General features: G+C 44.0%; 4 protein-coding genes across 5 annotated transcripts in view; 2 read left to right on the top strand and 2 right to left on the bottom strand.

Moving 5' to 3' along the window:
• The window catches only part of LOC119387447 (dmX-like protein 2), a gene marked incomplete at its 5' end in the record, with an annotated part of 52,980 nt that extends 51,816 nt beyond the window's left edge, over nucleotides 1-1,164 (top strand). The window contains 1 exon segment of the mRNA XM_037654841.2: nucleotides 154-1,164. Coding sequence (XP_037510769.1) covers nucleotides 154-354 — 201 coding nt within the window.
• A 58-nt stretch (nucleotides 1,165-1,222) lies between these two features.
• Nucleotides 1,223-4,157, bottom strand: LOC119387449 (protein C1orf43 homolog). The gene is made up of 7 exons (XM_037654844.2): nucleotides 3,828-4,157; nucleotides 3,649-3,750; nucleotides 3,465-3,576; nucleotides 3,321-3,374; nucleotides 3,037-3,200; nucleotides 1,730-1,788; nucleotides 1,223-1,662 (listed from the first exon to the last, which is right to left on the bottom strand). Exons 1-7 carry the CDS (start codon nucleotides 3,882-3,884, stop codon nucleotides 1,422-1,424), a joined length of 789 nt encoding a protein of 262 aa, XP_037510772.1. The 5' UTR covers nucleotides 3,885-4,157; the 3' UTR covers nucleotides 1,223-1,421.
• Nucleotides 4,158-4,220: 63 nt separating this feature from the next.
• LOC119387448 (sorting nexin-27) lies at nucleotides 4,221-22,533 on the top strand. Its single transcript, XM_037654842.2, has 11 exons — nucleotides 4,221-4,508; nucleotides 5,090-5,192; nucleotides 5,299-5,427; nucleotides 7,962-8,154; nucleotides 8,914-8,984; nucleotides 10,197-10,289; nucleotides 12,378-12,629; nucleotides 14,004-14,093; nucleotides 16,319-16,468; nucleotides 18,506-18,634; nucleotides 19,365-22,533. The coding sequence occupies exons 1-11, from the start codon at nucleotides 4,225-4,227 to the stop codon at nucleotides 19,440-19,442; spliced, it is 1,572 nt and encodes a 523-aa protein (XP_037510770.1). The 5' UTR covers nucleotides 4,221-4,224; the 3' UTR covers nucleotides 19,443-22,533.
• On the bottom strand, nucleotides 22,376-25,478 carry LOC119387451 (uncharacterized). Of its 2 annotated transcripts, XM_049413514.1 has the most exons (5): nucleotides 25,069-25,478; nucleotides 24,849-24,933; nucleotides 24,590-24,700; nucleotides 24,351-24,474; nucleotides 22,376-22,977 (listed from the first exon to the last, which is right to left on the bottom strand). In XM_049413514.1, the coding sequence occupies exons 1-5, from the start codon at nucleotides 25,450-25,452 to the stop codon at nucleotides 22,893-22,895; spliced, it is 789 nt and encodes a 262-aa protein (XP_049269471.1). In that variant the 5' UTR covers nucleotides 25,453-25,478; the 3' UTR covers nucleotides 22,376-22,892. The 2 variants fall into 2 exon arrangements, 1 of the variants encoding a protein (XP_049269471.1); XR_007415421.1 differs by lacking the exons at nucleotides 22,376-22,977; nucleotides 24,351-24,474; nucleotides 24,590-24,700 and having other exon boundaries at nucleotides 24,865-24,959.
• Nucleotides 25,479-25,517: the final 39 nt, after the last annotated feature.

Genomic DNA, 25,517 nt, shown 5'->3' with positions numbered 1-25,517 from the left:
CTAAAAGCTTATGTGCGCTAGCGTAGACATGGTGTTGGGGGGGAAGGGGGGGTGGAGTTGAACCTCCTTCCCCCTACGCTAGCACACTTTAGCTTTTGGTAGGGGATCATAACGCGGCGCAAACTTTACTGAGCTTCACTCTTTCACTTGCAGGTCTGGGGTCTGCCAGTCCACGTGCTGCTGTACGCCTTCCCCAGCGAGCACTCTCGGAGTACGCTGTTCCGGAACATTGGCATGGGTGTAACACACCTACTGACCGATGCCAAGGGCCGGCTGTATTCGTGTGGCGCAGATGGTTCCATGAAGATGCGCCAGCTTCCCGACCGTGATGCTGTGGTAGCCAGTTTCACCTAGCACAACATCCCACCACTACGTTTTGCTTCTCTGTCCCTGCACCTTTCAATGTCCGACCTTGTGCTGCATGCAGAGTGACGGGAAACCGAGTTGTGTGGCTTTGCAACTGTTATCTCTGGAAATAGTCGATTTCTGCAATTATGTATCCAGGTTTCAACCATCCCCTGGTCTTGTGTATCCTTGCGAGCCCCAATAGTTTATGCAGCAATGGAGCAACGGGAACCCAGAGATCTGCTGAGGGTTAGTTCCCTATAAGCCTTCTTGGCGCTCTTTGTGAACCCGTGTCCACCCCCCCTCCTTTTTTTTACTGTGCTCTTATAAATATACATACCTCTGTTGTTGAATGTGCAGTGTAGCTGTGATAAATTTTTCCCCACTTCCCTGTTAAGTCACATTTGCCACGTGGTCCTGTTCCAAGTGACATTCCTCTCAACGTGCAGAACCAGGGCACAGCTTCGATGGGGGAGATGAAGCAGTCTTGGACATACGTTTGTTTTATGCAAATTATGCACTGGCTGTTGATTGCTTGGTTAGCCATTGTGCGTGGTAGGTGCATGGAAGCTGTTCAATTGCTAGTCGAAATCAGCGGTTGCGGTTTTTCTCCCCTACTGCAGACAAAGCTGAGATGATTAAATCAAATATGCGCAGTCATTAGTGTAGAGAACTAAAGCACGTTTGTATATATGTATTTATGACATAAATTTTTGCTTATGCCATTGTGTTCTACTTAGCCTTATTTTTTAGAAGCGACTATATAGAGGTGGTGATGATGGAACGTGCAAATTGTCTGAAATAAAAAGTTACAGTGGGCACCTGTGTTCTGTATTTGCATTAAAAAAAATGAACAGCATGAATACAGTGACCCTTCTTTCTTTTAATGTTTCTTTACAACAGCTCAACAGAGTCCGGGAGGAAACAAATAAATATCTGGGCAAAAGTTCCAACATACTTCGATGGTGACTACAATTAGCCTTGCTCGTAAGCCTAACCATGACACAATGGTGACCAAAGTAACGGCGTAAATGTTTCACACTTGCGGAAGATCGATGCACAGTGAAGCACAACACTCACACTGAAGTTTCCAGAGCAGCGTCTCTGCTGTTATCATCTTCTGCAGATGCAAGATTAGATGGTCGGCAGCTAGCTAGCGGCTCAGTCACTGGCCTTCCATTATTGCCTGGGAGGATGGCGTCTGGCAATGGAAGAGTCATTGTAGAAGACAAGAAGTTCACATTTGGAGACTCGCTACTCTTGGGCGGCTGCGTCGCATCCCTGCGCCGAGGTGTGGTCTTTTCCCGAGAGGGTAGGCTACAGTAACGACGAGATGTGAAAAACCCCTTCTTTCCAGATGAAAGGTGCACGGCACCATTCTTACCTTGACTTCAGCTGCTCTAGGATGCCCATGAACGCAAGGTAGTGTTCGTGTGTGAACTCCTGTTAAGGTTACAAGAAAAAAGTTTCGCAAGTAAACACGGAAGCTCATTTTGCGTGTTAACGTAAGCACCTCTTGGTCTATTCAACATCTAAGCCGATTTTACTAATTTGATCAGTACTACTTCTAAAATAGTAACAGCTGCTGAGAGACTGGGAAGCGAAAACTGAATGCGAAAAGATTGTTTTGCTGTGTAAATGTAAACGCCTCTTAATCTATTCAACATCTAAGTTAATGCGACTAATCTGTCCAGTACTATTTCGTAAAACAGTAATGGCTACGGTGATACCGCAGAAAGCGAATAACTTATTGGGAATCAATTGCATAATTGCAAATGCTGTGCCTTTATTTGAAAAAACAGTAGCGTTGGCAACTCACCCTAACGATAGCACCAAGCTCATCAGTGAGGCGGCGGCGATTGCTAATGGAAGCTGCATCAGCAAGCCACCCATCGCACTAACAAAAAAGGAACTAGCTTACTTAAATTTACCTGCACGTGTTGTTCTGTGTAGTTTTGCTGCTTTTTTAGTTTTAGTTGGTTTATAACCCTTGTGCTTTGACTGATATGGTAGTGATCGCATGTGACAGGTATATATTTGTGTGTTGCTTTAAAAAATGATAGTTGGAAGTTAGCGCTTGTCCTCGTTGTTTCCTTGTCCGCTGTCAACTTCTTGCAGTGAAGTTTTGGAATACCAACTAGCCCACTCCCACATCTTGCATCAATTGCATCACTGTTGAAGATAAGCTTGTCTACTTGCTAAAAAGTAAAAGGCACTTGGAAGCTTAATTTTACATATGCCCAACAAACAAACTTGAAGATCGCGCATGAGATTGACGAAAATGGAGTTAAAATCTGTGTTGAAGCTGCCCGTGCTGGCCAAAGGAATACTACTTGAAATACAAGCGCGTAACTTAAACAGGGACTTCGGAAGACAAGTGCAAGTTATGCGCTCGTATTTCAAGTTACGTATTTCAAGTACAGAAGGTGACTTTTAAGGGCTCGTTTTTCTTTGTTAGACACAATATTAATGAGAACTAACAGACAATAATGCCAAGGAAAGTATAGGGGGTGTTATTTGTAGGAATTGGGATATAAATGTGAAGAAAGTAAAGTGGACTTTCGAAAAGGTAACATTACGCCGGCAGGGACCGAACCTGCGACCTTCGAATAACGCGTCCGATCAACTCGCCCAATCAGCTATTTTAACAGGTTAACCGTAGTTTAACAAATTGCAAGAAAAAGTTAATACCTTCGGGCTGTGCCTAGCATGTTCGTACAAGTCCAGAAACTTGTGTATAATGCGAGGATCGCAATCCGCGAACGGTCCCCCGTGAACTTGACGCAGAAGGAAGATGCGAACATCTTGTCCTGGTTTGCGGACTCGTGTCTTGTCGATTCGTCCAATGTGCTCCTCTGGTGCCAAGAAATGCAGTGAATTATTATTATTTTTTACTGTTCTTTCAAATCATTTTCATGACACAAAGTTATGAGGAAGAAACCTCGCTACGCAGCCAAGGCGTGCGATTTGTTTACCTAGTTCCGAAAGCTTGTCCACAACACCCATACGAAGCAAATGCTGTGGCTGCGCTGCAATTGAAAGTACATAGGCCCGATTTATACACGCACCACATGCATGAATCAGCGGGTAGTTACAAGCGGTTAATGGCAGTGGTATACCTTGAGATAGGTCACTATCGGCGGACAGGCACTCGTTTGGCTTGAGAAGTGCAGGCTCGTACGCTATGTCTTTGATAATTAGCAACCGTCTATCAACTTCATCTTTCAGCGACTGCAAAAAAAGACGGCGAGATAAACGTTAAACGCGCGCTAGATTGCTACGTGCTTGTCATGATGCACTTGCCTTGGACACACCATGACCGATTGGCACATGGGGGCTGTGCTTTGACTTGAGGGTGAATCGCATTATCTGCCTCTTGGCGAATATAAACAGGAGAAGGAAGGTCTGCAAGAAACGCCAAAATCAAGGTATCACGATGATAGGAACCACGCACACGATTCGGCGCATGTCGCGACGCTTACCAGGACTCCTAATGCGATACAGATAATAATAGCAACTCCAGAGAGTCGATCTGCCATTTCAGCGTTTCAGTGAGCATACTCAAACGATAAGAGGTGCGACTGCGCTCACGAGAGTTTCTTTACAATCGGACACGCACAGCATCAGACACAACAGATTAGCACGGCTGATCTCGATACCGGTTGACTGACAAGTTCGATGAAATGCGAAAAGTCACCACACGACATCGCACAGTTTTTATCTCATTAGGATTTTTGACCATTGGTCACGTCGTTCGCTGCACCGATTCTCACTTGTACGACGAGTTCCGAGCTTCGCAAAAGGTTTGCGGACCTCTAGGAAAGGCCCGATTGGCTCCGCTTGTTGTATTTTGCCAGCGGCTTGTGACACGTGACCGCGATGCTTTTTGTCCGATACCGCCCCAAAATGGCAGACAGCGACTCGGAGAGGACTCCGAACGACGAGAAAATAATAACGCCATTACAGTTAGGACCGCGGGTTGTAACCATCTGCAAGACCGAGACAGGGTTTGGCTTCAATGTGCGCGGTCAAGTCAGTGAAGGTGGCCCTTTGAAGAGTATCAACGGCGAACTTTACGCGCCCCTGCAGCATGTCAGCGCGGTGCTCGAAGGCGGTGCTGCCGAGGAGGCTGGCATTCGACGCGGAGACAGGATCTTGGAAGTGTACGCATCATCTTGTGCTGTTTTGTTGGTGTTTGCGGTTCTCGCTGATCTGAGGTTAAGCCCCGTTCACGTTGTGCTTCACGCGCCAGTGGCTGACGGCTGTGGATCGGAAGCGAAGTTCAGTTTCGGTAGAGTTTAGTTAGGCTTAATGTTTTTCCGTGTTTTCTGTGCCAGTGCTGTTTTTCGCTTGTTCGCGAGCTGACCGCTCCACGAAAAGGTGCCTGACCGAACCGAAAACCTATCTTCCATTTGCCACTTACGTATAAGCACTGCATCACTGAGTCTTTACAACGCTGCCGACAGCGATTGACGTGACAACTTGTAGCAGCTGATGCAGAAGGGGTACGAGGAGTTGAAGCGTAATTTTCACGTGAATGGCACTATGAGCACGTTGATGAGACATTGTTCTCAGCACTAAGTGAAAGCGGGCAATGCCTGAAGCGCGAGCATAGAAAAAAAAAGAAAACGCTGGATACGGAATTTGGCTGCGAGCTTTAGCCAGAAAGAAACGATCGCTCGCGAATCATGTGTCCTTGTTACATTCTGATCCTCTCACTTATCAATTTTCCATTGCCTTCTAGCAATGGGGTTAACGTAGAAGGAGCAACACACAAGCAGGTCGTGGACCTCATCAAATCTGGCGGAGACAAGCTTACTCTAACTGTCATATCAGTCACTGCTCAGGTACGTCACAACGTAGTTGCGTGCAGCAGCTACTGTGGATCAGCGCGACGCTTGCGTGCTTGAAGCCGGTCTTAATGTGGAGGCTGCTTTTACCCCCCATTGCCAGGAAGCCGAGCGCCTTGAGCCCAGTGATGACTCTTCAGGAGTGTCGTACATTGACTACAGTGAAAAGCGCTCGTTACCCATCTCAATCCCGGACTACAATTATCTCGAGAGGTCCAATGACAAATTCGTGGTGAGTGTACATCTACCCCCACTCATTCTTTACTGCCGCATAAGTTAGGTGCATCATTAAAAAATATATAAACTTTGCATTCATTAGGAACCTGTGTCTGCGTGAGTGTCCTTTCATATGCTTGCTACTATTTGTTATTGTTTTTTGAGCACTAAATTTATTGAAATGTTGCACGTTGTAGTGATGTTGAGGTTAAAAGCTCTGAATTTTATCGACCATAAGCTTTTTCGTCACAGCATTGGCACCTGTAACAGACAAGGGGATTGCCTCCTCTGTTGATGCTGTGGCAGATTGGGCAGAACCCACACTCGTAACGTTGCTGTACAGTAGCATGTGTACATAATTGGATTTGTGACAACCGTGTGATTGCTACAATGCATTATTTTGTTTCTTGTTACTATTAATCGGGGCAGCTACGCAACCTCATAGAAATGTTCAACATTCGGAGTTTGTGTTCCTTTTTTTTTTTTCATTCAAGCAGCATTTAATATGAAAGGATGACACAGCTGTGCCATACAAAGTACAGAGTACCAATAGCACTGCACAATCAGTATCTGTATCATCAATCCACTCAGCGGGTGCTTCATCATTGCACAAGGAAAGGGAAGGTGCATCAACCGACATCTTTCATAATTTTGCTTGAACAAGACATAGTCTTCTCTGAACAGTATAGGTCAGGAATAGGTGTAGGTGAATATTTAATGTAAGCGGCACATGTTGACTGCACAAGGATAATCTTGAGCATTTTGTGGCATTTCACAACTACTCAGGAAAATAATTGATGTTACCTGAAGTGATGGAAAGATGACAATGTGGAACTTTCGTAATTGGCCCCGCCATGGTGGTCTAGTGATTATGGCGCTCGACTGCTGACCCGAAGGTTGCGGGATCGAATCCCGGCCGCGGCGCTGCATTTTCGATGGAGACAAAAATGTTTGAGGCCCGTGTACTTAGATTTAGGTGCACGTTAAAGAACCCCAGGTGGTCGAAATTTCTGGAGCCCTCCACTACAGTGTCCCTCATAATCATATTGTGGTTTCGGGACGTTAAACCCCAGGTAATTATTAATTCAAACGTAATTGAACCATCTGCTCGTTGAGACAATGGCAAAGAAGTGGAGTGGAAGTGTCATGAAATGCATGAGAATTAACACTGCCATGGGCAATAGATCATTGATTGGGTGATCTGATTGCATAATTTTCAAATATAATTTTCATTTATGCAGGACAGAGATGAATGTATTTTTGGGAAAAGTGGGTCACCTAGGTAATCTTTGTCGCCTTATCCGGACATGCCCAAAATGGGAAGCGATGCAGGCATGCTTTTTGGTGACATTGTTTACATTGTGCTTATACCACTACATTGCGGCATGAATGTGGTTGCAGTTTAAAAAAAGAAGAAAACATTGAGTGCTTTGGAAGCTAGGACTTTGCTCTCCCAAGTAACTGAACAGTAATCTTTTAAAACATTTGATTCATCGCTGAAGTCAGCTAGCTTTTCATCTCGGCGATGAAGCCAAGCAGGATAGCTGCAATGGCCAGTGACATCATTATAAGTGAACCCATCTGCCAGTGCACTTTTTCTTTCTCCACAATAGATAGCTAGCCAAGCGCATGATATTGCAAGAAAATTAAAAGTACTCTTTTTGAACCAAACTTGCTCTTAGCCATTCTTACCAGAAACAAATGAATGAACCCAGCTGTCTGTAGCATGGAATGGGTTGAAATGCCATACTGTTAGCTTCTGGGTGGCTAGTTCTTTTCCTTTCGCTGAATTTATTACTTTGCGCACATATTAAATGTTACCGCATCCCCTGTCAGTTAAATTGTAGTTAAATGTCAGTTAAATTGTAGCAGATTTTTTTTTCGTTCCCATTTATATTTTCCATAAGGTGCATCGCTGAGGAATGTTTCACTTCGCTGAATGTGTTTATTTTGATAGTTCTACTTATGTGTGTGAAAAGGGGTGTGGTTTAAAGCTGGTACATTTGTAACAATGCTAATGAAGGACAGAAACTGTGGGCTTTGTGTGAGCATTTCTAGCACAGGGAAGGCAGTGACTGATCGCATACTTTTCAGTTTCTTATGGTATTTCAGCATTGTAAATGTTACATTGGTGCAAATAGGACTCATTGTAGCATACTTCTGTGCTTACTTGAGGAAAGTAATATTTCAAAGCGACACCATTTCCAAAATTCCATCAGATGGTTTTATTCAAGGAAACATTTCTTTTCCAAAGGTTCAACCCTGGTGGCACCATAGACAGCTCTTGTACTTTTACATCATTCATCAGGTATCATAAGTTTGCATTTGTGAATGATCTGTACATTTATAAATTTGTCTCTATGCTTTGTTTTTATCATAAAGTATTTTTGAAGAAATTAAGGTAATCGTGTAAGTTGCGAATGTATCGTTCTTTTTGCCTGCAGAAAAAGCACGGCACATCTTGTATACACTAATGGTGGTTAAATGAGCTTGTTAATTCTCCGCAAGAAATTTGCTTTCATTGACATCATCGTGCAAACTTCCCTGTAGGTGTACAACATTTACATGGCCGGAAGGCATCTATGTTCACGGCGCTACCGCGAGTTCTCAGTTCTCCACATGAACCTCAAGAAGGAATTTCCGGACTTTGCCTTCCCCAAGCTGCCGGGCAAATGGCCATTTTCACTGTCAGATCAGCAGCTGGATTCACGAAGGAGAGGCCTCGAACAGTACCTGGAAAAAGGTGTGGCTTATTCACAGTACCCAGTGTGTAATGTGTTGTATGCTGCATTGTTCAGTTGCATAGCGGTGATATCGGAAAACACTTGATGAAGTGATCCTTCAAAAATCTGTTTACAGCGACGCTAGCGTTTCAGGGGGAATCAACCCCAACTTGCCCCCGTGATATTTTTCAAGTTCACGTGTATATATATACGTGCACGCACAAGCTCACAAAGTATTGTCGACCTCCCCTCCCAGAAAAGATGTCTGACTATGCCCCTGTACGGTGATTTCAGGGATACGAGGTAGACTGTTGGAAGAGAAGTCAGGCTACATTGCTCTTTAATTTGTATGGGAATACTCTGGCATCTGAGTGTCGATGCGACGCTGCGGATTTCAAAGTACTTCTTGTATAGGTGCTGTCATGTTGTAGTCAACATTCTTCAAACTCTCTCAGTCCGGCTTCTTTACGCTACAATTAAGTCTGTTTACCAATAAAAATATAACTATGCCCTGGCAGAAGCCTTTAAATTAAAATCTGTGACGTCACACCGAGCTAGTGTGACAACTGTCATCCAAGTTTTGTTGTTTACCTCTTCCAACCCATCAAACATTCTTTCATGGTAAAAGTGTAGCTTTGAGTTGTGGTTAAGATTTTACAGTTGCATTGATGAAATCAGCTCAATAGTTAGCAGGGCGTTGATATTTCATTCACTCATACTTGACTGCATTCGTAAGACTGCGTTTCTGAAGCAGTCTTTGGTTTTATTCTTCCATCCAGTGTGTGCTGTACGAGTGATTGCCGAAAGTGATACTATGCAGGATTTTCTCACCGACATGGACGACGAACATGTGAGTATTGGAAGCTGCTTAGTTTCTCACTTTTTGGCTTGATGCCATTACCTTATTTTATATATTGAGGAACCTACATCATGGTTTGAGCATTATGGTACGTGGGCTGAAATGGTAAGAAAAGTTATAACATTTATACAAACAAGGTATTTCTCACTTCTACAGTTAACTGAAACATAAGTCTGAAAAAATTATATTTGTGGGATAATTGACAACGACTCACATCTAATGGCAATTCCACACGTGAGTCATACAAGGGGGAAAAAAAATGTGCAAATACGTCCAGTGTGACAGCTTAGTTATCTAACTTTTCTTGTCATGGTCGTGTCTGCAATATTTTAGTGTGGGCTCTTCATGTACATAATATTATATTTGTCACTGAAGTGCTGTTATGGCTGTTGCCAAGTGTGTCTCCAGTGAAATAAATTTGTATCTTTAGGGTGAATTAAGTAAATAACACAATTGACTACCATGCACTGTGAGGACATCCATACTGATTGTGTTTTTCACATGTGTGGGTGCAAACTTCCACTGCCATATTGATTCTATGCCAAAGCTCTATGGTGATAATTCCTCATAAATATGAGCGTATGTTATTTGAAAGCTACAGCAACGCTTCATTTCTGAACTTGATGTGAAAGTTAAAAAACAGTGTTTTATTAAAGCTCAGGTATGTGGAAAATTGTCATCGAGGCAGTTTTCATATTGAGTATACTCTCTAAGGAAAACTGTTATCACTCGAGCGCTGACTCACATCACATGGGAATATCAAAAGATCTATTTTCCCAAAAGAACCCAAGTGAAATTATGGCTTCCACTGTATTGGAAAGTAATGCCATCAGTTGACAATGTTTTTAAGCAATGGGTGCAGAATACACTGCTTGTTTTATCATCTATGAATAGCTTTTTCAACCAACCTCTATGGAGTAGTTGCCTTCGGCAACTTGTAGCGCCCGGTGGTTCACTGAAAGTGCAAGTCATGATGAGAGAACTTATATGAAGTCCATTAGCACAGCTTATCTTTCACAAGATTGAACACATGAGGATATTGACACTTAAAAAAAGAAAGAACAATGTGAAGTAGATGCATGCTAGTATACTGCATTGTAAGCCCTTGGAGGCTGGCAAGTGGAAATTATATTGGCATGCTTATTTTGCTTCTACACCTGACTAAACATACTTTCTGTTCTTTGTCCTTGGCTCTGAATGAAGGGTGGCAGTGCATCACTGGTGGACATCAAAGTGCTACTTCCTGACCGAACAACTATAGTGGTGAAAGTGCGCAAGAACAGCACCACTGAAGAGGTACGGTGATTTTCATCCTTCATCGCTACTTCTCTCATTTCTTCCAGCCTATTGCAAAGTTCAAACATGACTTTTATTTGATTTTTTTTTTAATTTTGGAGAAGTGTATACTTCTTCAAGTACAAATGCACTCTTATCAAGTGTGTGTCATTGCTATAGTTTTTAATAAGGCAATGTGCTCTGTATAGTTATTTATGTCTTTATACACTTTTCCTGATTGAAAGTGTTAAACTAAAGTTCTGCTTGTGAGAATTCATGCCACCATAATGAATACAGTTAAACCTGGATATAACGAAATTGACAAAGTCCCGAAAAATTGCATTATAAACAGGTGTTCATTATATCCAGTTTCAGCACGAAAATTCAGAAAATAAACACACAAATTAAACACAAGGGGACTTGAAGGCAGAGCTCACCTGAAACATTTATTTGGCGGCAAAAAAGTGCATTATTTTGCTCTATTGCTTGTTTTTGAGTGATGGCAATAGTGTGCGTTTGTAGGACCTCAATACAACGCTGCTCCATCATCATCTAGCCGTGGCCTCCAAGACAGGCTCCGGCAACGCGACGTGTTACTGGAGCCAGTCGCGGAGGCTACGGTCTCGTGAACCTGTGGTGTGGCGCAAAACGGCAAAGCGCGTGGCGACAGTGACGAGTCGACATCCGAAGATCCGTCATTGTCACCGTGGTCGCGGACAGTTTCCACCAGTCTGACATCTTCTTGGTAGTGACGACACAGTTGTCGGCAGTTAAAAAAAAATCGCAAAAGCTGCACGTCGTCGGGCTGCTCCGTAAGCGTGCACTGAAACCACGCACGACCATGCACACCACTGTCATCGCACTGTGTTACGTGCTTTGCTTGCTACAGGTTTGCCCAGTAAAGAGATCAGTCTTTAGATGATGCCTTGGATGCTGAATTCTTCAACGTCACTACTATGTAACAATACTGCAATGCTACGGTTGTTACATTTGGTAGCTGAACGTATTTATGAGCAATATGGTGTGTCTTGCGGGTTTCAGAACTGTGGCACTGCCATGAAACATGTACTGTGCAAAGGTGCACTTGCAGCACTTTCTTTCAAAAAATAGCCAACTTTGTCCTTCTCTGACATGCGGGAGTTGAACGTTCTGGAGCACTTCAGTATTGCTTCAACAATATGTTCTGCATCTCATACCTGAAACTTGAGCTCTTTAAAGCAGTGTTTGTTCAGCCTGTTGCTTTTTGTGACAGAATCGTCAAAGCACTCCTTTATTTTGACCACAAACCTACCCTGCAACATAAAGGCGTCTTTGCGGTTATTGAATCACACATGTGCCATGTCCATAAAGAAAAACATGACACCAGAATTTTGTAGTTGCTCGTCCATTTGTGGTATGTGAGCTATTTGTTCAAACACTTGCCAGACTCGCCTCTGAATGCACAAGGATCTTTTCGGAATGGATCATAGAGATGAATGCATCATAGAGCAGGCAGTGCAAAAATATACGTAGACATAAGTCAGGATCCCCGTCCCATGTTTAAGTTCCTGGCTTGTGTCTACATATTTTTTTGTGCTACCTGCTCTGTGATGCATTCGTACAAACTCGCCTAGATTTCCGTTCTCGTAACCAAACTTTGTGTTAGGCGTGAGACATCTCGACCTGTGGTTGTACCGTATTTACTCGAATGTAACGCGAGTTTTTTTGCAGATTTCTGCTACCTCAAGTCGACCCTCGCGTTACAATCGAATACCGAAATTCTATTTTTTCTTGCTGGACGCAGTGAAAGGTCACCCTTCGCGTTACAATCGTGGTCGCGTTACAATCAAGTAAATACGGTAATGGAGGCGGACCAGCAAGGCAGTGACTCAGCAAAGATGCGATTTCAGAACTGTGCTATCTGGTCAAATACTGCACACCTCCACCATAAATTTTTATGGCTGAGACTCGTTAATTTACTCATGGTCTAACAAGAACTATCATCTTTGAAATGTAACGACTTGGTTCTGCTCTCAACGCCATACATTTGTCGGCCTCCTTTTCTTCATCTTGTGACAACCAAAAACATGGCATTTTTTGTAGACGTAGTATGTGTGCATTGTTTTGCAGGTGTATCAAGCAGTGGTGGAAAAGGCCGGCTTGCCGCAGGAAGTTTGGCGCTACTTTGCTCTGTTTGAGATTGTGGAGTACGGCTTCGAGCGCCGGCTGGGCCCCAACGAGTTCCCGCATAACCTGTACATCCAGAACTACTCTACGGCCACATCTACCTGTCTCCTGGTGCGCAAGTGGCTTTTCACCACCCAACTGGAGGAGTCACTCGCCCAGGCTTATCCCTTGGCTGCAACATTCTTCTTCTGGCAGGTGGGTGCTGCTGCTGTCTTGCTTAATTTGCTTTTTGTTGCAAGTGTCAAGCCAGTTTGGCATTGGCAACTACTATTAAATGTGGTGACAACTGTAGTTGCCATCTAGTCTGCACCCGTCACAGCAGTTTGTGCAGTAAAACCTCTTTATTTCAGCCCCTGTTAATTCTAAAGTTCTATTAATTCCTACATTCCCTCTAGTCCTATGAAACATGTACATACTACTGTCACACAAAACTCTCGTTAATTCGGATGTATTTGGTCATACTTCAATTAATTCAGACAGTTTGCGGTGCTCAGAGGCACATAAGATTGGGTGGCAGTAAGGGGTGTCCAAATCACACTGCCACTGACGGCATCTCCGAGTGGCATGTGCCGATCTAAAAGGCCATGCTTACATGTGCTGGGACGACGAAAGGCTGGAAACACGTCAAGGTCGCCGTGTTTCTAGTAAAAGCTCATAAATTCGAACTTGTCCTCTGGTCTCGGCAAGCATACGCAACGTTTAATGGCATAAAACTCTCGTTAATTCTGTAATATTTCGCTGCAGCCCGGTTAATTTGGATAATCCTCATAGTGCATGAAACGCCACAAATGCGTAACGCAAAAGAGCAAACACAGTGTTCGTGGTCAACCGAAACAAAGCGGCACAGTCCACATCACCATCATCATCATCATCAGTGCGAACTGTATGGTCATAGAGTTCCTTACAATTACATAGAGGGAAAACTTGCACTGCGATGCTGTTGTATGCATGGGAATGCTGGGATGTTTCAGATTCAGATTGGCTTTGTTCATGAAAACCCCAGACATCTCGAAGATTTTGCCACAAGAGTGTTTGCTGAGCCCTTCATCATCAAACAGTTTCAGTAGTTCTGCCTTGAGTACTCTGGGCTGCTGCAACTTTTTCGTTGCGTTTTGGTGGTCACATCAAGTTGTGGCACCCATTCAAAGCTAAAACATGTTTGTCAGCTAACACACTGTTGCATCTGAAAGGCCCAATACATTAACAGCAATCTCTATCTTACGCTGAAGTTCTCAGTCGCTGTACCTTCTGACCTTCATTGAAATGAGCTGTAATATTTTGCATTGTCACCAGCAGCTTGCCTCTTGTGGCATGTTATTCTCTAGCAGCTATGTATTATATGTGTTAACAGTCACTAACACTGTCCTCTAGTGCTGTAATTTTTAGTTCGCTATGTTGGGTTTCGTGGTGCAAAAGCAGCTATAATTATTTAATCTGTCTCTAGGTGCCCTGATTTGCGATGGAGCTTCTAAAGTTCTCATGGTCGAATAAATGCACGTTGTCTGCGCCAGACACGCATCGACACAGGTGCAAGAAGTGTTTCTTGAAACATAAAATTTTTTGTTGCAGGCCATTGATGATGTAAACAAGGGACAGATCAAGCCGGGCAACAAGCTCTACGAACTTAAGGCACTACAGGATTGTTCACGGAAAATGGAAGTGAGTTATTCCAATTCATTTGTTTCCTCCTCTGCGTCACCTTCCAAGTATTTTGCTATGGGTGCATGGTCCAGTAAATATAACAAGGAAAGCTTCAGTGAGGTGTGATAAAAAAATTCTTTTAGCGAAATATCGAATCCTTGCGGAGGAATTGTGTAAATGATAGGAACTCTTTTACTATGCTTTCAGAAAATCGAAAATTTTAATTTTTTTTAGGATTAATGCCTAAAGGAGTACTGACACGATTTTGAGGCACCCCAAAAGGGATATTTTTCGTTTCCATGGAGTGCACTACCAACGCTGTCCACACACCAGGGCCAGACAACATGTATAAAATATTTTACTTTGATTTTAAAGTTTTCATCACCCAGCATCCGCAAGCCAGCCCCACCACAATGGACATTATTACGACAAGTCAACACAATTCACTGGGTTTGCAAAATCTGCATCCTGCTTGCAGCCTAAATCGCAAGCATCGCTGTCAGAGTCTCTGGACGACAATTCACTCGTCGTCGTTTACGTGAACCACGTGCGACTGACAGCAAACTGACAGCTCTTGCTAGTATGTCGTGAGTTGCAGTCTTCGCGTGACGTCAGACTTGTGTTGAGACGTCACTGCGAAGCCGCCCACTCAATGCCGAAACCGAAATTCCTGTTTTAAGGTAGCGGTACTAAAGATATATTCAATGCATTCCCAAGCACTACGACACTCTTTTTAGGGTTCTCGACACCCATGCTTTTATTTATAGCAACCACCAGAGAATATTTAAAATTCGTTTCAATACTTCTTTAAAGCCTGGCAAATTAGTTTGGGCTCTGCTGAATGCTTACTCTATCTTTTAAGCGGCCGTATTTTCGATGGAGGCGGAAATGTTTGAGGCCCGTGTACCTAGATTTAGGTGCACGTTAAAGAACCCCAAGAGGTCGAAATTTCCGGAGCCCTCTACTACGGCGTCTCTCATAATCATATCGTGGTTTTGGGACGTTAAGCCCCAGATATTATTATTACTCAATCTTTTATTGTGAGCATGCACCTTGTAACCTGTTTTTGTGTAAGATGGCTTTTGTTGTGCACTGTGCATACCTCTTGCGAGCTTGATCCTCACATTTTCTTGGTTAGCTATAGTTAGCTGAACTTTTGCTTTGTTCCGTCTGAATTAGGGATGTGCGAATATTCGAAAGTTTCGAATATTCGTCGAATATTACATGCGAAATATTCGTATTCGATTCGAAAATCGTGTATTCGAAAAGTTTCGAATATTCGATAACTTCGAATATGCGATTCGATTATCATGCATAAAATAACTCGTCTTCCACATTTCTGCTGCGTTCGTATAGCTAAAAACGTTGCCGAGAGGGGCGATAAACATCGTAAGTACACGGAGGCACGATCTCTGCCTGCGACGAGCGCCCCAATACGTATGATTTATTGCTGGTGCATCACCGACGTGCAGCGCTGTTGGCGATCATGTAGCCGTACATTTTCAATATTATGCGGCCGTAACGTGCCGCACTACCACTCGTTCACTATGCGGGACCACTTCTGAAGAAAGACAGTGACCCATGTGACTGGTGGCGGACTGTAGGCACCTTCAGATACCGCAGTATGGCAAAGCTTTGCCCCATGTACCTGCCTATACCAGCCACTTCTGTTCCAAACGAGCGTGCCTTTTCAGTGGCAGGTGTGGGGGGTGTCTCTGTTAAAAGGGAGCGCCTGCTGCCTGACCATGTGGAGCAGCTCATATTTCTTCATGATAACATCTAGTCATTACTTTCATTGTGCCGTGATATTTGTTTGCGTTGTGATGTGCATTGTGCTAGCCTGGACATTGTGTTCTGGAGATAGCAGTGTATGTTTTGTTGCCAGTCAGGCTGTTAATGTGTCTTTTTTTCCAAATAGCTACATGTTAAATAAAATATTGTTACTGTGGAGGCATTTTTCCTTTGTTATTCGATATTCGATTCGATATTCGAAGGTGGATATTCGTATTCGATTCGTATTCGAAAAATTTGATATTCGCACACCCCTAGTCTGAATCTTTTGCTTCTGCTTAAAATGCAACAACCAAATGCCTTCATTTAAATCAAATATCTTGTGCACAGCTTTTTACAGCAGAGAGGGGCAGCCCTTGCACTCGTGATCTGTTTTGTGCTTGTTACGTGCAGTATTTTAATGTACGATGGTACTTCCTTCTTTTACCTCGCCGTCCTTGGTGTTACCCCAGTACTTGCAACTCGCTAGGACTCTGGAAGGCTACGGGGAGCTGTCTTTTCCACACTGCACCTGTGATGCACGCAAGGATGGCCACGTCGTCTCTACTGTGGGGATCGATGGCCTCAAGTTACAGGCATGCCGAGACGACGGCACATTGGAGGTGAGGCTGTGCCGCTTCGGTTGGGGAGCGGAAATGCAGAACCGGTGAAAGATAGACAATTTGGCAATGATCTCTACATGATACATGGTAGGCATGGTAGGCAGTTAGCACTGTTTGACGAACTGACCATATAACCAGAGCAAGCAGCTTGATGTTGTGTGATTCGTTAATATACAGTCGAACCCACTTATAACGATCCCAGATATAACGATCTATCGGTTATAACGACCATATTTGGGTGCACTTACGATTTTCCTATGCTAACCATTGAAGCTGCGTCCACATATAGCGAACATTTTTCAAAGCCTCCTACTTTTACAACGAACACTTCAGACGCGGTCGCGGTAAAAATATGGCGCACACGAAGCGAAAAAAAGTTAAAACATGCCTTCTAAAGCGTGACAGGGGCGCGCGCTCTCGCGTGCCCCGCTTCAGTTTACTTGTGACTAAGATATCCCTGATCGGCGAGCACCGCACGCAGATTTCGGACGCTGCGAGCGAGGTCGCTCACTTTCCAGACGTTTCTTCAGTGGCAGAATGGCAGTGAGGAAAAAAAAAATAGTAGGCAGCATGAAGCCTTGCGGTCAGCTTTCGCAGGTAACCTTTCCTGGCGCCATTCTCTGCAGCTACGACCGCCTGCGATGAACCAAACAATGCCTTGGAACGCAAGAAGGCATAAATGCAAGGAGTGATAACCGCGATAACTTTCCATCGCAAAAAGGTTCACTGCGTCCATAAACTCGTTGACGCCACAATGTGCCGCGAAAGGTCGTCCGTCTTATCGGTAACGGCAGAGACCAGTCGATCGGTGATTACGACTTCCGCGCGATTGCGGCGATGCCTTCGCGGATAAGCATCAGAGAAGAGCGAAGGCGAGGTGGCAGCCGTCGATGAACATGCCATTATGACTTACAGCCGACAACCTTATCACAGTCATCTGTAGGTATCTGCTCGGCTGCGCGTGTGGCGTACGCCGCACACTGCAGATTGATGGTGGTACGAGCGCGCCATGCTGCCGTTCGCAAGTTCGCCGTGTCATGCGAGACCGCTTTAAAGTGCGCGTTGCTTTGTAGAAACAAAAGTTGCTCGCTGTTGTTGAGCGGCGCGGGTACCGAGAAACGTCGATGCACTGACAGCGAGCGTATACTGCTTGTTTGACTAGGTGACAAATCAAGTGCGCCGCGCATCGTCGTGCAGGGCCGCGAGAGCATCGCGGAGACTTAGAGTGCGCGTTGCTTGCAAAATGCTTGTTTTCGCCGCGTTGAACGAAGAGGCTAGTCGCCGCACCCGTGCGCGGTCCGGAGTGAAGCAAACACGAAGAACGTACAAGCGCGCGCATACGGCATACAGCAAGCGGCCCGGCAGTGACTCCGCGAGCCGAGTAGGTAACGCGCTGCACGCAACTAGTCAGGGACAATCGGCTCCACATCGCGGTACCACGCTTCGGTGAAACGGTGCCAGCTCATTGTAAAGGCGGTTAATTCACTCGTGAGCACGCAGCAGGCGTCGCTCCACGACGCGAAAAGGCTTAGTTTTGTCACCGAAGGGGTTGTTAGCACTTTAATAAAAGTGCAAAGAAAAAAAAACCGGCTTGGCCGCTAAGCGCACGTTTTTAAGGGCGAGTCCATATACAACGAACTACTGATATAACGACCACTTTTCGCGATACTTTCGAGTTCGTTATAAACGGGTTCGACTGTATAGAAGACTCTCGTTAAACAGAACCAGAAGGGACCGTGAATGTATGTTTTGTTTAACACGAGTTGCCTTTATTGAGAGATGAGCAGTGGTGCAGATTTCAAGTATGAAAGGAATCATACAAGAGGCAGTTGTTAAACAGCGATTACATTTGAAAGACTTCTGTTTACTGACAGTCTACTGTAACATATTATTGTTTCTTCACTATTTTTTGCGTGTTTTGCAAGTTTTCTACTCTGCTGCTTTTTTCCACTTTTTACTACTTGGAGTTAGCAAGCTACTGCTGTACGTACTCTCGTAAGCCGCGCGATAACAGTCTAGAACATGACACTTGTGCAGGCACAAGTGATCGAGTTCCCATGGGACACCGTGGCCGAGTGGGAGGTTGATGAAGAAGGCATGGCGTTTGCATTCCAGTACACCCGACCTGACAAAAAGCCGCGCTGGGTGAAAATCTTCACACCTTATGTGAGTTGTGGTTTGACTGTAGCATGGATGCAGTGTTAATGTCTTGCTGCTGTGGAGGTTGACATTGCATAAAATCTGACAATTTACTGCTGAGCAGAGGGCAAATAAAGCCTCAACTCCCGTTCCTCTTCCGAGTAGATTTTGGATACACACAGGACACTGTTAGGATTGAAGGAAAGTGTTGGGAGCTTTTGTAAGAGGCACTTAGATGCTTGCTAGACCGAGGCTTGCATACAACACAAATGTGTTTTCATGCAAAATTTCAGCACGCGTATATGTTTGTGCAGTTACAAGGCTATGAAAAATATGTATGTTGTAAGCATGTCATTTTACCGTGTTCAGTCATTGATCAATCTTTTGGATAGGTATGATCCTAAAAGGTGTCTTTACTATTGAGAAGTGGGAAAAGGGAATTTTAGTGGCAACACAATTTAACTATTTTCTACGGCTCCAGTGCCATTATAAGTTCATATTGCTGTGACCAATTGCTGTTATAATGGGCAGCCATTTTTGCATTTACCCGCTATGAATCTCCAGTGATCTCCAACTATGGGACAGTTTTTAGTATTTTTGTCATACGTACTTCTACTGCGTTGTGGCTTATTTATTTTTCTTGCATGATGTGAACATTGTTGCCATTAACGTTTGATCAGCTATTACTAAGATATGTGTGCTGAAGCAATTGTTACTTACAGTATCTCTGGCCCCTTGCATTGCTCTTATCTTACAGTTCCTCTTCATGTTTGACTGCTTTGAGCGGATACAAGAAGAGCGGACGTGGCATACAGAGAGTGTGTCTTCTGGGTAACAGCCACCACACCGATGCACTAGGAGACCTATATCAAGGAGGAAAAGCTCTGAAGCGGGAGGGGGAGGGGGGGAGGTGGCCACCACGGCTGAGAAAAGGACATGCGGCGGCATCGGTGTGCTTCCGAGGGGGCTGCACTGGAATCCAGCTGCACTGCATGTAGTTGCTTGTGCATACTTGTACATAGAGGGCTTTGTACATACTAGGTATAGACGACATTTGGTTTGTTCAAGTGTCGAGCACATACCAGATGCCATAGATGTGCAACGAGCACGCAGCATCAGAGTAGTGTGCCACAGTTCTGCTTGAAGCAGTCGGCCACGGTTCCGTCGGCGAGGAGGGAAGATCCGTCGGTGTACCCTGGATTAACGGGCAGGCAAACTGTGGTTAGGCTAAACTTCGGCTGTGTCCCAAAGCGCTTTTGCGTCGTTGCACAAAGGAAAGAAAATAGAAGAAAACTAGTTCTGAGACTGGTTGAAGCGTGGTTTTCTTAAACAAGCCATAACCGAAGTTCAGATAAAGTGCAGTTAGTCTGCCCTGTGTAATCAAGGTGTGAAGAGGCTAGGGCACCGCGTCCTGCCCTCTCGTGTTTGACGAAAGAGTCGATTTTTTGCCATGTTTATTTATGTACACACCCACTGGCCTGAACAACATTTGTTTGTTCGCAGTTTTAGAGAGACCAATCTTCGAAGAAAAGGCAATCAGTCTTTCCGCTTGTTTTCCGTCTTGTGCTGCTTGGCTAGTAGAGAGGAGGACTTTTTTTTTATTTCATTGTGCGTGTTGTTGTTGCAATAATTTGTAAGCTGCTGGATTTGGCCCAAATGAATACAAGGCAAGGCACAACAGTTCTTAATGCACTGTATGTACAGCAGTAGTTGTTTTGGAGGTGAGGAGTATGTTTTCTCCTCAGAAAAAGCACTGTTTGTTATTAATAGCACTGTAATTTTTCTAGTCATCTCTCTCTCTCTCTTTCATTTTTTTTAGGGGGAGGAGGTTTATGGGGGAGAGATTTGTCAGTCAATCGACAGCAAGCTCCAAGGGATATTTTGGCATGAGATGCCTACTGATCACTGCAATATACATATGTGATGATGGAACATATGGTGTTTGGGATGGGAATTTTCGTGGCAGTCTTGATGCATTCTGACTACAACAGCGCATTTTTAAAGCTTTCTTGAGGATTTCTGTATTTTGAAGCTTGCTTATATTGCATACCTATTTTGTCAACAGGCATGCTCATGCCAGCACAAAGACCACGCATGCTCTCCAGTATTTGGTATGCAATGCCGATGACGTCTCTGTTCACTGTATTCTATGCCAAGATGCGAATTTACTTACTATCTGATCTACAGGGAACCGGATGTTTTTATGCATTTCAGCTACTATATACATATGTACAATATGACTTTTAAATTTCCCCAGTCTTTACACTGGAATGTCGGATCAGGTACATGCAATTCATCTGTTAACAGGCATGTCTTTACAAGTGCAAAAATCATGTGCACATGTGCGGTTTCACAAATAATAGCATCACTTCTGTTGGCAAAGAGATGTGTTATGCATGTGGCCATTAGCATGTGCCAGTGCCTTGTACCAGCATAATTTTAGCTGGTGTTCCAAGATTTGAACTTTCAGTTCCTCGCACTCTGTTCAGCGTATGGAGCCCCTTTTTTATGCGTGTATTTTACCTTTTTTGTGATGGTCAGTTCCTTTACTACTGCCATATTTTCTTTCCCGTCATGCATCTGCGCTGTTGGCGACCGACATAGTACAGCTGGGAACGATGTATTTGTGTGCTGTTGGAGTGTGTAGCAAAATGCACCATCGTAGCCACATTACAGCACGGTGCTTGGTTTTTAGTTGGCTGCTTACGTCCCATCTTACAGACATGCGGGTTATTCCACATTGGTCGCTGGGCTTTGAATTCTGTAAGTTCAACATTGCTTTGGTAAAGACAGTGCCCACCTTGGTTGACGGCAGTATGACTGAAGGATCTCTCCAGCGTTGTAGCGTTCCCGTTTGGTTCAGTATGGTAATCTCCATTAAATATGGCACATGTAGGCACATTTATTTCTCAAGGTGTGTACTTTTGGATGATCCCCTAACAGAAGCCAACCACAGCCACCTTACTGTTTAGCCTTGGGCAATGTGAAAGAAGCCATTCATGCCTCGAGGAGCGAAGTGAGGTCATGAGGCAGCATTGCACACCTTACTAACTCTGGTGAGATCTGCCAGTCATGGTGCCATGGCTCTGTCAAAGTAGTACTACACAGTATGTGGTATTTTTCTAGATTTGATGCCTGTCTGCAAAATGTGCACTGTTTGAAAACAATGTGATGTTGAACACAATTGTTCACCTCTGAACCATGTGCCGTGCGGTGATGCAATTTTTCCACATGCTTTTACGTTTCCCTGTTGCTTGTACTTGCCCGTGCCATTGTACTCCTCAATGCCTGCCATCTTCAACCTTGTTTGACTTATGCCATCCCGAGACATACTCAGGCCTTATTTCGCTTAAATGGTGGCAGCTGCTTAAGGCTAAAGCAAATGACTTGAAATTCAATTTTTCTGTTCTGCATTCCAGCTGTAGGAATGGCTGTGATGTGAAGCTGTAGTTTGTTCTAACGAGGTCTGACGTGCTTAAGCTGTAAAAGCTTGCTAGCACCAATGTCGGCATCCCAAGAGAGTAAACATCTGAAAGAGACAGTTTAAATAAATGAATAAATAATGGAGTGCACCTAGGACGAAGATGTTTGCAGAGCGACTAGAATGTTCTCTTTGTCATCTTTATTTTTTTACTGTTTTTCTTTTTTCGAAGTGGACCTCGATTGTGGCATATCCGCCATGCTGCTTAATCCATAGTGAAGGCAACGTGTGCCAGTGATAATGAAGTTCTGTAAGAACGCATGCCTTTTCGTTTTGTTTGAAAACTGTTGCTGAGCCTGTGCTACATGGCCAAATCCAGTGCTTCATTTATAAAGTATGAGCCCGCAGCAGTAGAAGCTGCCCAAGACAGGTCGGATGGTCACGTTGTTCTTTTTATTTTTTTGTTTCAAAATTTCTTATTAAATAAATGTTTAGTGAGGATTGAGTTGCCTGTTTTGATTTTTTTATTGTGCGACTGTACTCGGTACTAGAAGCATTTTTTCTTCAAGTACTGCTGCTTAGCGATGGATTCAAAACTTCTTGGCTAAGGTATGTGGCCCGCTATGTGTTTAGTTTTCATTTTAGTGTAGCTAGATTGAACTGCTCCACAATGACATCTAAAATTAGCAACAAGAAAAAAAAAAGGTTTAGAATGTACAGTTGGCACCATTAAGAACTCAGTTGCAGACACAAATTTTTAATGACTGTATAGCACATACAACTGGCCATATAGTAACCAGTGCCAATCTACATAAGCTCGCAGTAAACATTCCAAATTGCAGACGTGGAAACTTCCACAATTGCTCAAGGCACTGCTGCCATTTTGAAGTGGTTTAGCTGATTGATAGTCCAGTCACTCTCTGCGCCTTTAGTATAATCCCGAATGAACCTGAAAAACAAGGGTACATTGTTCAAACACAAGGTGTCATATCAAGCAAGGGTTCTACATTTCCTTCAACGAAAGTAATACGAGCAGTGTGATAATGGCCAGGCGCATGAAGATTATCGCATGGCCAACAGGGAGGGTTTGTCATATCATTCACATGAATGAAATCTCTCTACCTGTAAGTCAAAGCAGCAATTTTGGTCATCGGCCCATTGCACACAAGTCATGCCCCACATACGAGAGTTACTGCAAATATGGTAAGTTGGAACTCAAAAATAAGACAAGCTCCACTCTCCATTTAATCTTTCTTTTTTATTCTGATGTAAACATTAAGCATAAACAAGCAGCCTAATTGCACATGTGTGGCAGAGCCCTAATTGCTGCAGCCAAGTAAAGAAGGGACCACTGCATGGAACACGAGCGAAATTTCTGAACTCAAAATAAAGAGAGTGAGTAGTGAAGAGATGGCTGCCATGTGTGCACCTTTTTGTTTTTTAAGCGTTCAGCCTCATAAGTAACTTGGTCCTTTATAAATTAGTTACAGCAGCAATTTTTTTTAATTGACCACACGCCAATTTCCCACCCCTGTTTCACTTCGTGTCCCACTTAAAATCAGTTCTATGGAAGAAGAAGAAGGATCAAGAAAGGGAAAAACTGTTGGCACAGAAGTGTCCTTATTGAAGAATTTGTGCAGGTTTCCTTATAGCTATATACCAGAAATTGGTGGATGACAATGTTTCCCTTTTGCAACCTTTCCTCATTTTAGAGCTCGAAATTGGTACACTATGAAATGACAACTATTGCCCGATTTGCATGTGACGTTAAATGCCAAGGTTTCCATGGTTTGAAAGCATGCATTCTGGCGACCATCTGCCATATGTATTGAAGGCACTGCTTCCGTTGGTTTGTAGCTTGTTTGTCAAGGGGCGAGTAAACTGCAGAACTAGAGTCACCTTTACGGACACGTTCCACATTGGAAGTAGAATAGTTGGTTTTCAAGAGTAAACATTTTTTTTTTTTAGTTTTCAATCTGCTCACAACCGTGCAAAGAACTCTTTCGAATGCAAAAACTTGCACAACGAATGATTTTGCTGCAGGCTTTTTTTTTATTATTTGTATGTCTGTTGGCTGAAGCTGACATATGAAATTGAAGAAGGCAGCCGACATTTGTTCCTTGCTGGTTTTGCTAAATGAAGTCCCACCAGCCTCACAACTGCATGAAAGGTGTACACATCTGGTAACAATATGCTAGAACTGTGACCACTGCACAAGCTGCACACTGCTGCTTGTAAACCGGAAGCAAATGAATGATTATGCCCGTGTCTGTCAAAAATGCATACTACAAACAACAGCACAGGAAGACTGAAGTGAAGCACCTGTAGTTGGCAACATGGACCTTATCTTGAAGGTGCTCCACCATTTCGGGATTTCGCCGTGCCTCTTCTAGTCCTGGCATGTAGTGGTAGACAACAGTGGCTTCCACATATCTTTGGTTGCTGTCTGCAAATCGAAAGCATCTGTTATTTCTAATGAAAACCAGTTGCTTTTTTATTTATTTATTTATTGCTTTTGATGGAATGACGATGTAACAAACCGTCACTGTAAGGTCACTTACTGTCATCCATAATGATACCAATTTGGTATAAGAAGCAAAAGTAGATATCGGACAACTTGACGGCCAGTCTCTGACGTTGTTCGACACTCAAGGAGCAGCACTTTGCCTGGGCTGCAGACGGCAACCTGCACAGCAATGTCAATCCCTAAACGACAATGCCCAAGCGCCATGTGATGATGCAAACATGCAAGACGGATGCTACAAGAAGTGCATGCGGTGCATAATACGTTGCAAGCTTAAAGTTTTCAATTTTCAGCGCGTGGTGTACTTGCATCGTTAGTGACCAGGCCTTCCATGGATTTGAAGTCTCCATTAGCCATCAGAACCGAAACGTACGTCATTGCCTACAAACACAAATGACATCGGGTACCTGTGATGGGACACAAAGGAACAACGATCCCTTCAGTTTGCTCAAGGCCTAGCAAAGCTTTACGCCAGCGCCAAGCCGTTACAATAGAAGTACAAGAAGGCGTTATCACCTGCTTGGCACCGTCAAGGAACTCGCGCTGATTGAAAGTCGCGTCCAAGTAGGGCTTGATGATGAATATAGTTTGTATCCAATTCTTGATCGTAAGTATTAAGTTTGGCCACACTATGTTCGGATTCTTCATCAAATTGAAGCTGTTTTCGCTTCGTGATGAGCATCGGCGGACGGAGTGAGCACATAGCGCCGGTGCTGAATATCGCTGGAGAGTCTTATCAGCACACACTGGCGAGCCAAGTGGACGAAGTTGCGACGTCCTGGAACATTGGTAGGAAAGGCTGGCACAATGTATACAAGCGGCGGTGGCACCGGCGTAAAGTTTGACAAAATTTTGCCGGCGAAAGCACAGGTTGAACGCCGCTTGCCTAAGAGCCGCCATGATAAACGTGAATGTCGATGCCACCGCGATTGCGCTGATCATTACGACGTGCCCTGGCGTGCCCA

Source organism: Rhipicephalus sanguineus, chromosome 3 (genome assembly GCF_013339695.2).
Source record: "Rhipicephalus sanguineus isolate Rsan-2018 chromosome 3, BIME_Rsan_1.4, whole genome shotgun sequence".
In the NCBI taxonomy this organism is placed as follows: Eukaryota; Metazoa; Arthropoda; class Arachnida; order Ixodida; family Ixodidae; genus Rhipicephalus; species Rhipicephalus sanguineus.
This window is presented reverse-complemented; position numbering and strand designations above follow the sequence as displayed.

Coding starts and splice junctions, on each gene's coding strand:
- LOC119387449 (XM_037654844.2), bottom strand. CDS start 3,884: ATGGCAGATCGACTCTCTGGAGTTGCTATTATTATCTGTATCGCATTA. Junction 3,751..3,827: donor GTATCGCATTAGGAGTCCTG/GTAAGCGTCGCG, acceptor CGTTTCTTGCAG/ACCTTCCTTCTCCTGTTTAT. Junction 1,789..3,036: donor ATGCTAGGCACAGCCCGAAG/GTATTAACTTTT, acceptor TAACCTTAACAG/GAGTTCACACACGAACACTA.
- LOC119387448 (XM_037654842.2), top strand. CDS start 4,225: ATGCTTTTTGTCCGATACCGCCCCAAAATGGCAGACAGCGACTCGGAG. Junction 8,985..10,196: donor CCGACATGGACGACGAACAT/GTGAGTATTGGA, acceptor CTCTGAATGAAG/GGTGGCAGTGCATCACTGGT. Junction 16,469..18,505: donor GAGACGACGGCACATTGGAG/GTGAGGCTGTGC, acceptor ACACTTGTGCAG/GCACAAGTGATCGAGTTCCC.
- LOC119387451 (XM_049413514.1), bottom strand. CDS start 25,452: ATGGCGGCTCTTAGGCAAGCGGCGTTCAACCTGTGCTTTCGCCGGCAA. Junction 24,934..25,068: donor TCCTTGACGGTGCCAAGCAG/GTGATAACGCCT, acceptor TTGTGTTTGTAG/GCAATGACGTACGTTTCGGT. Junction 24,475..24,589: donor TGGTATCATTATGGATGACA/GTAAGTGACCTT, acceptor TTCGATTTGCAG/ACAGCAACCAAAGATATGTG.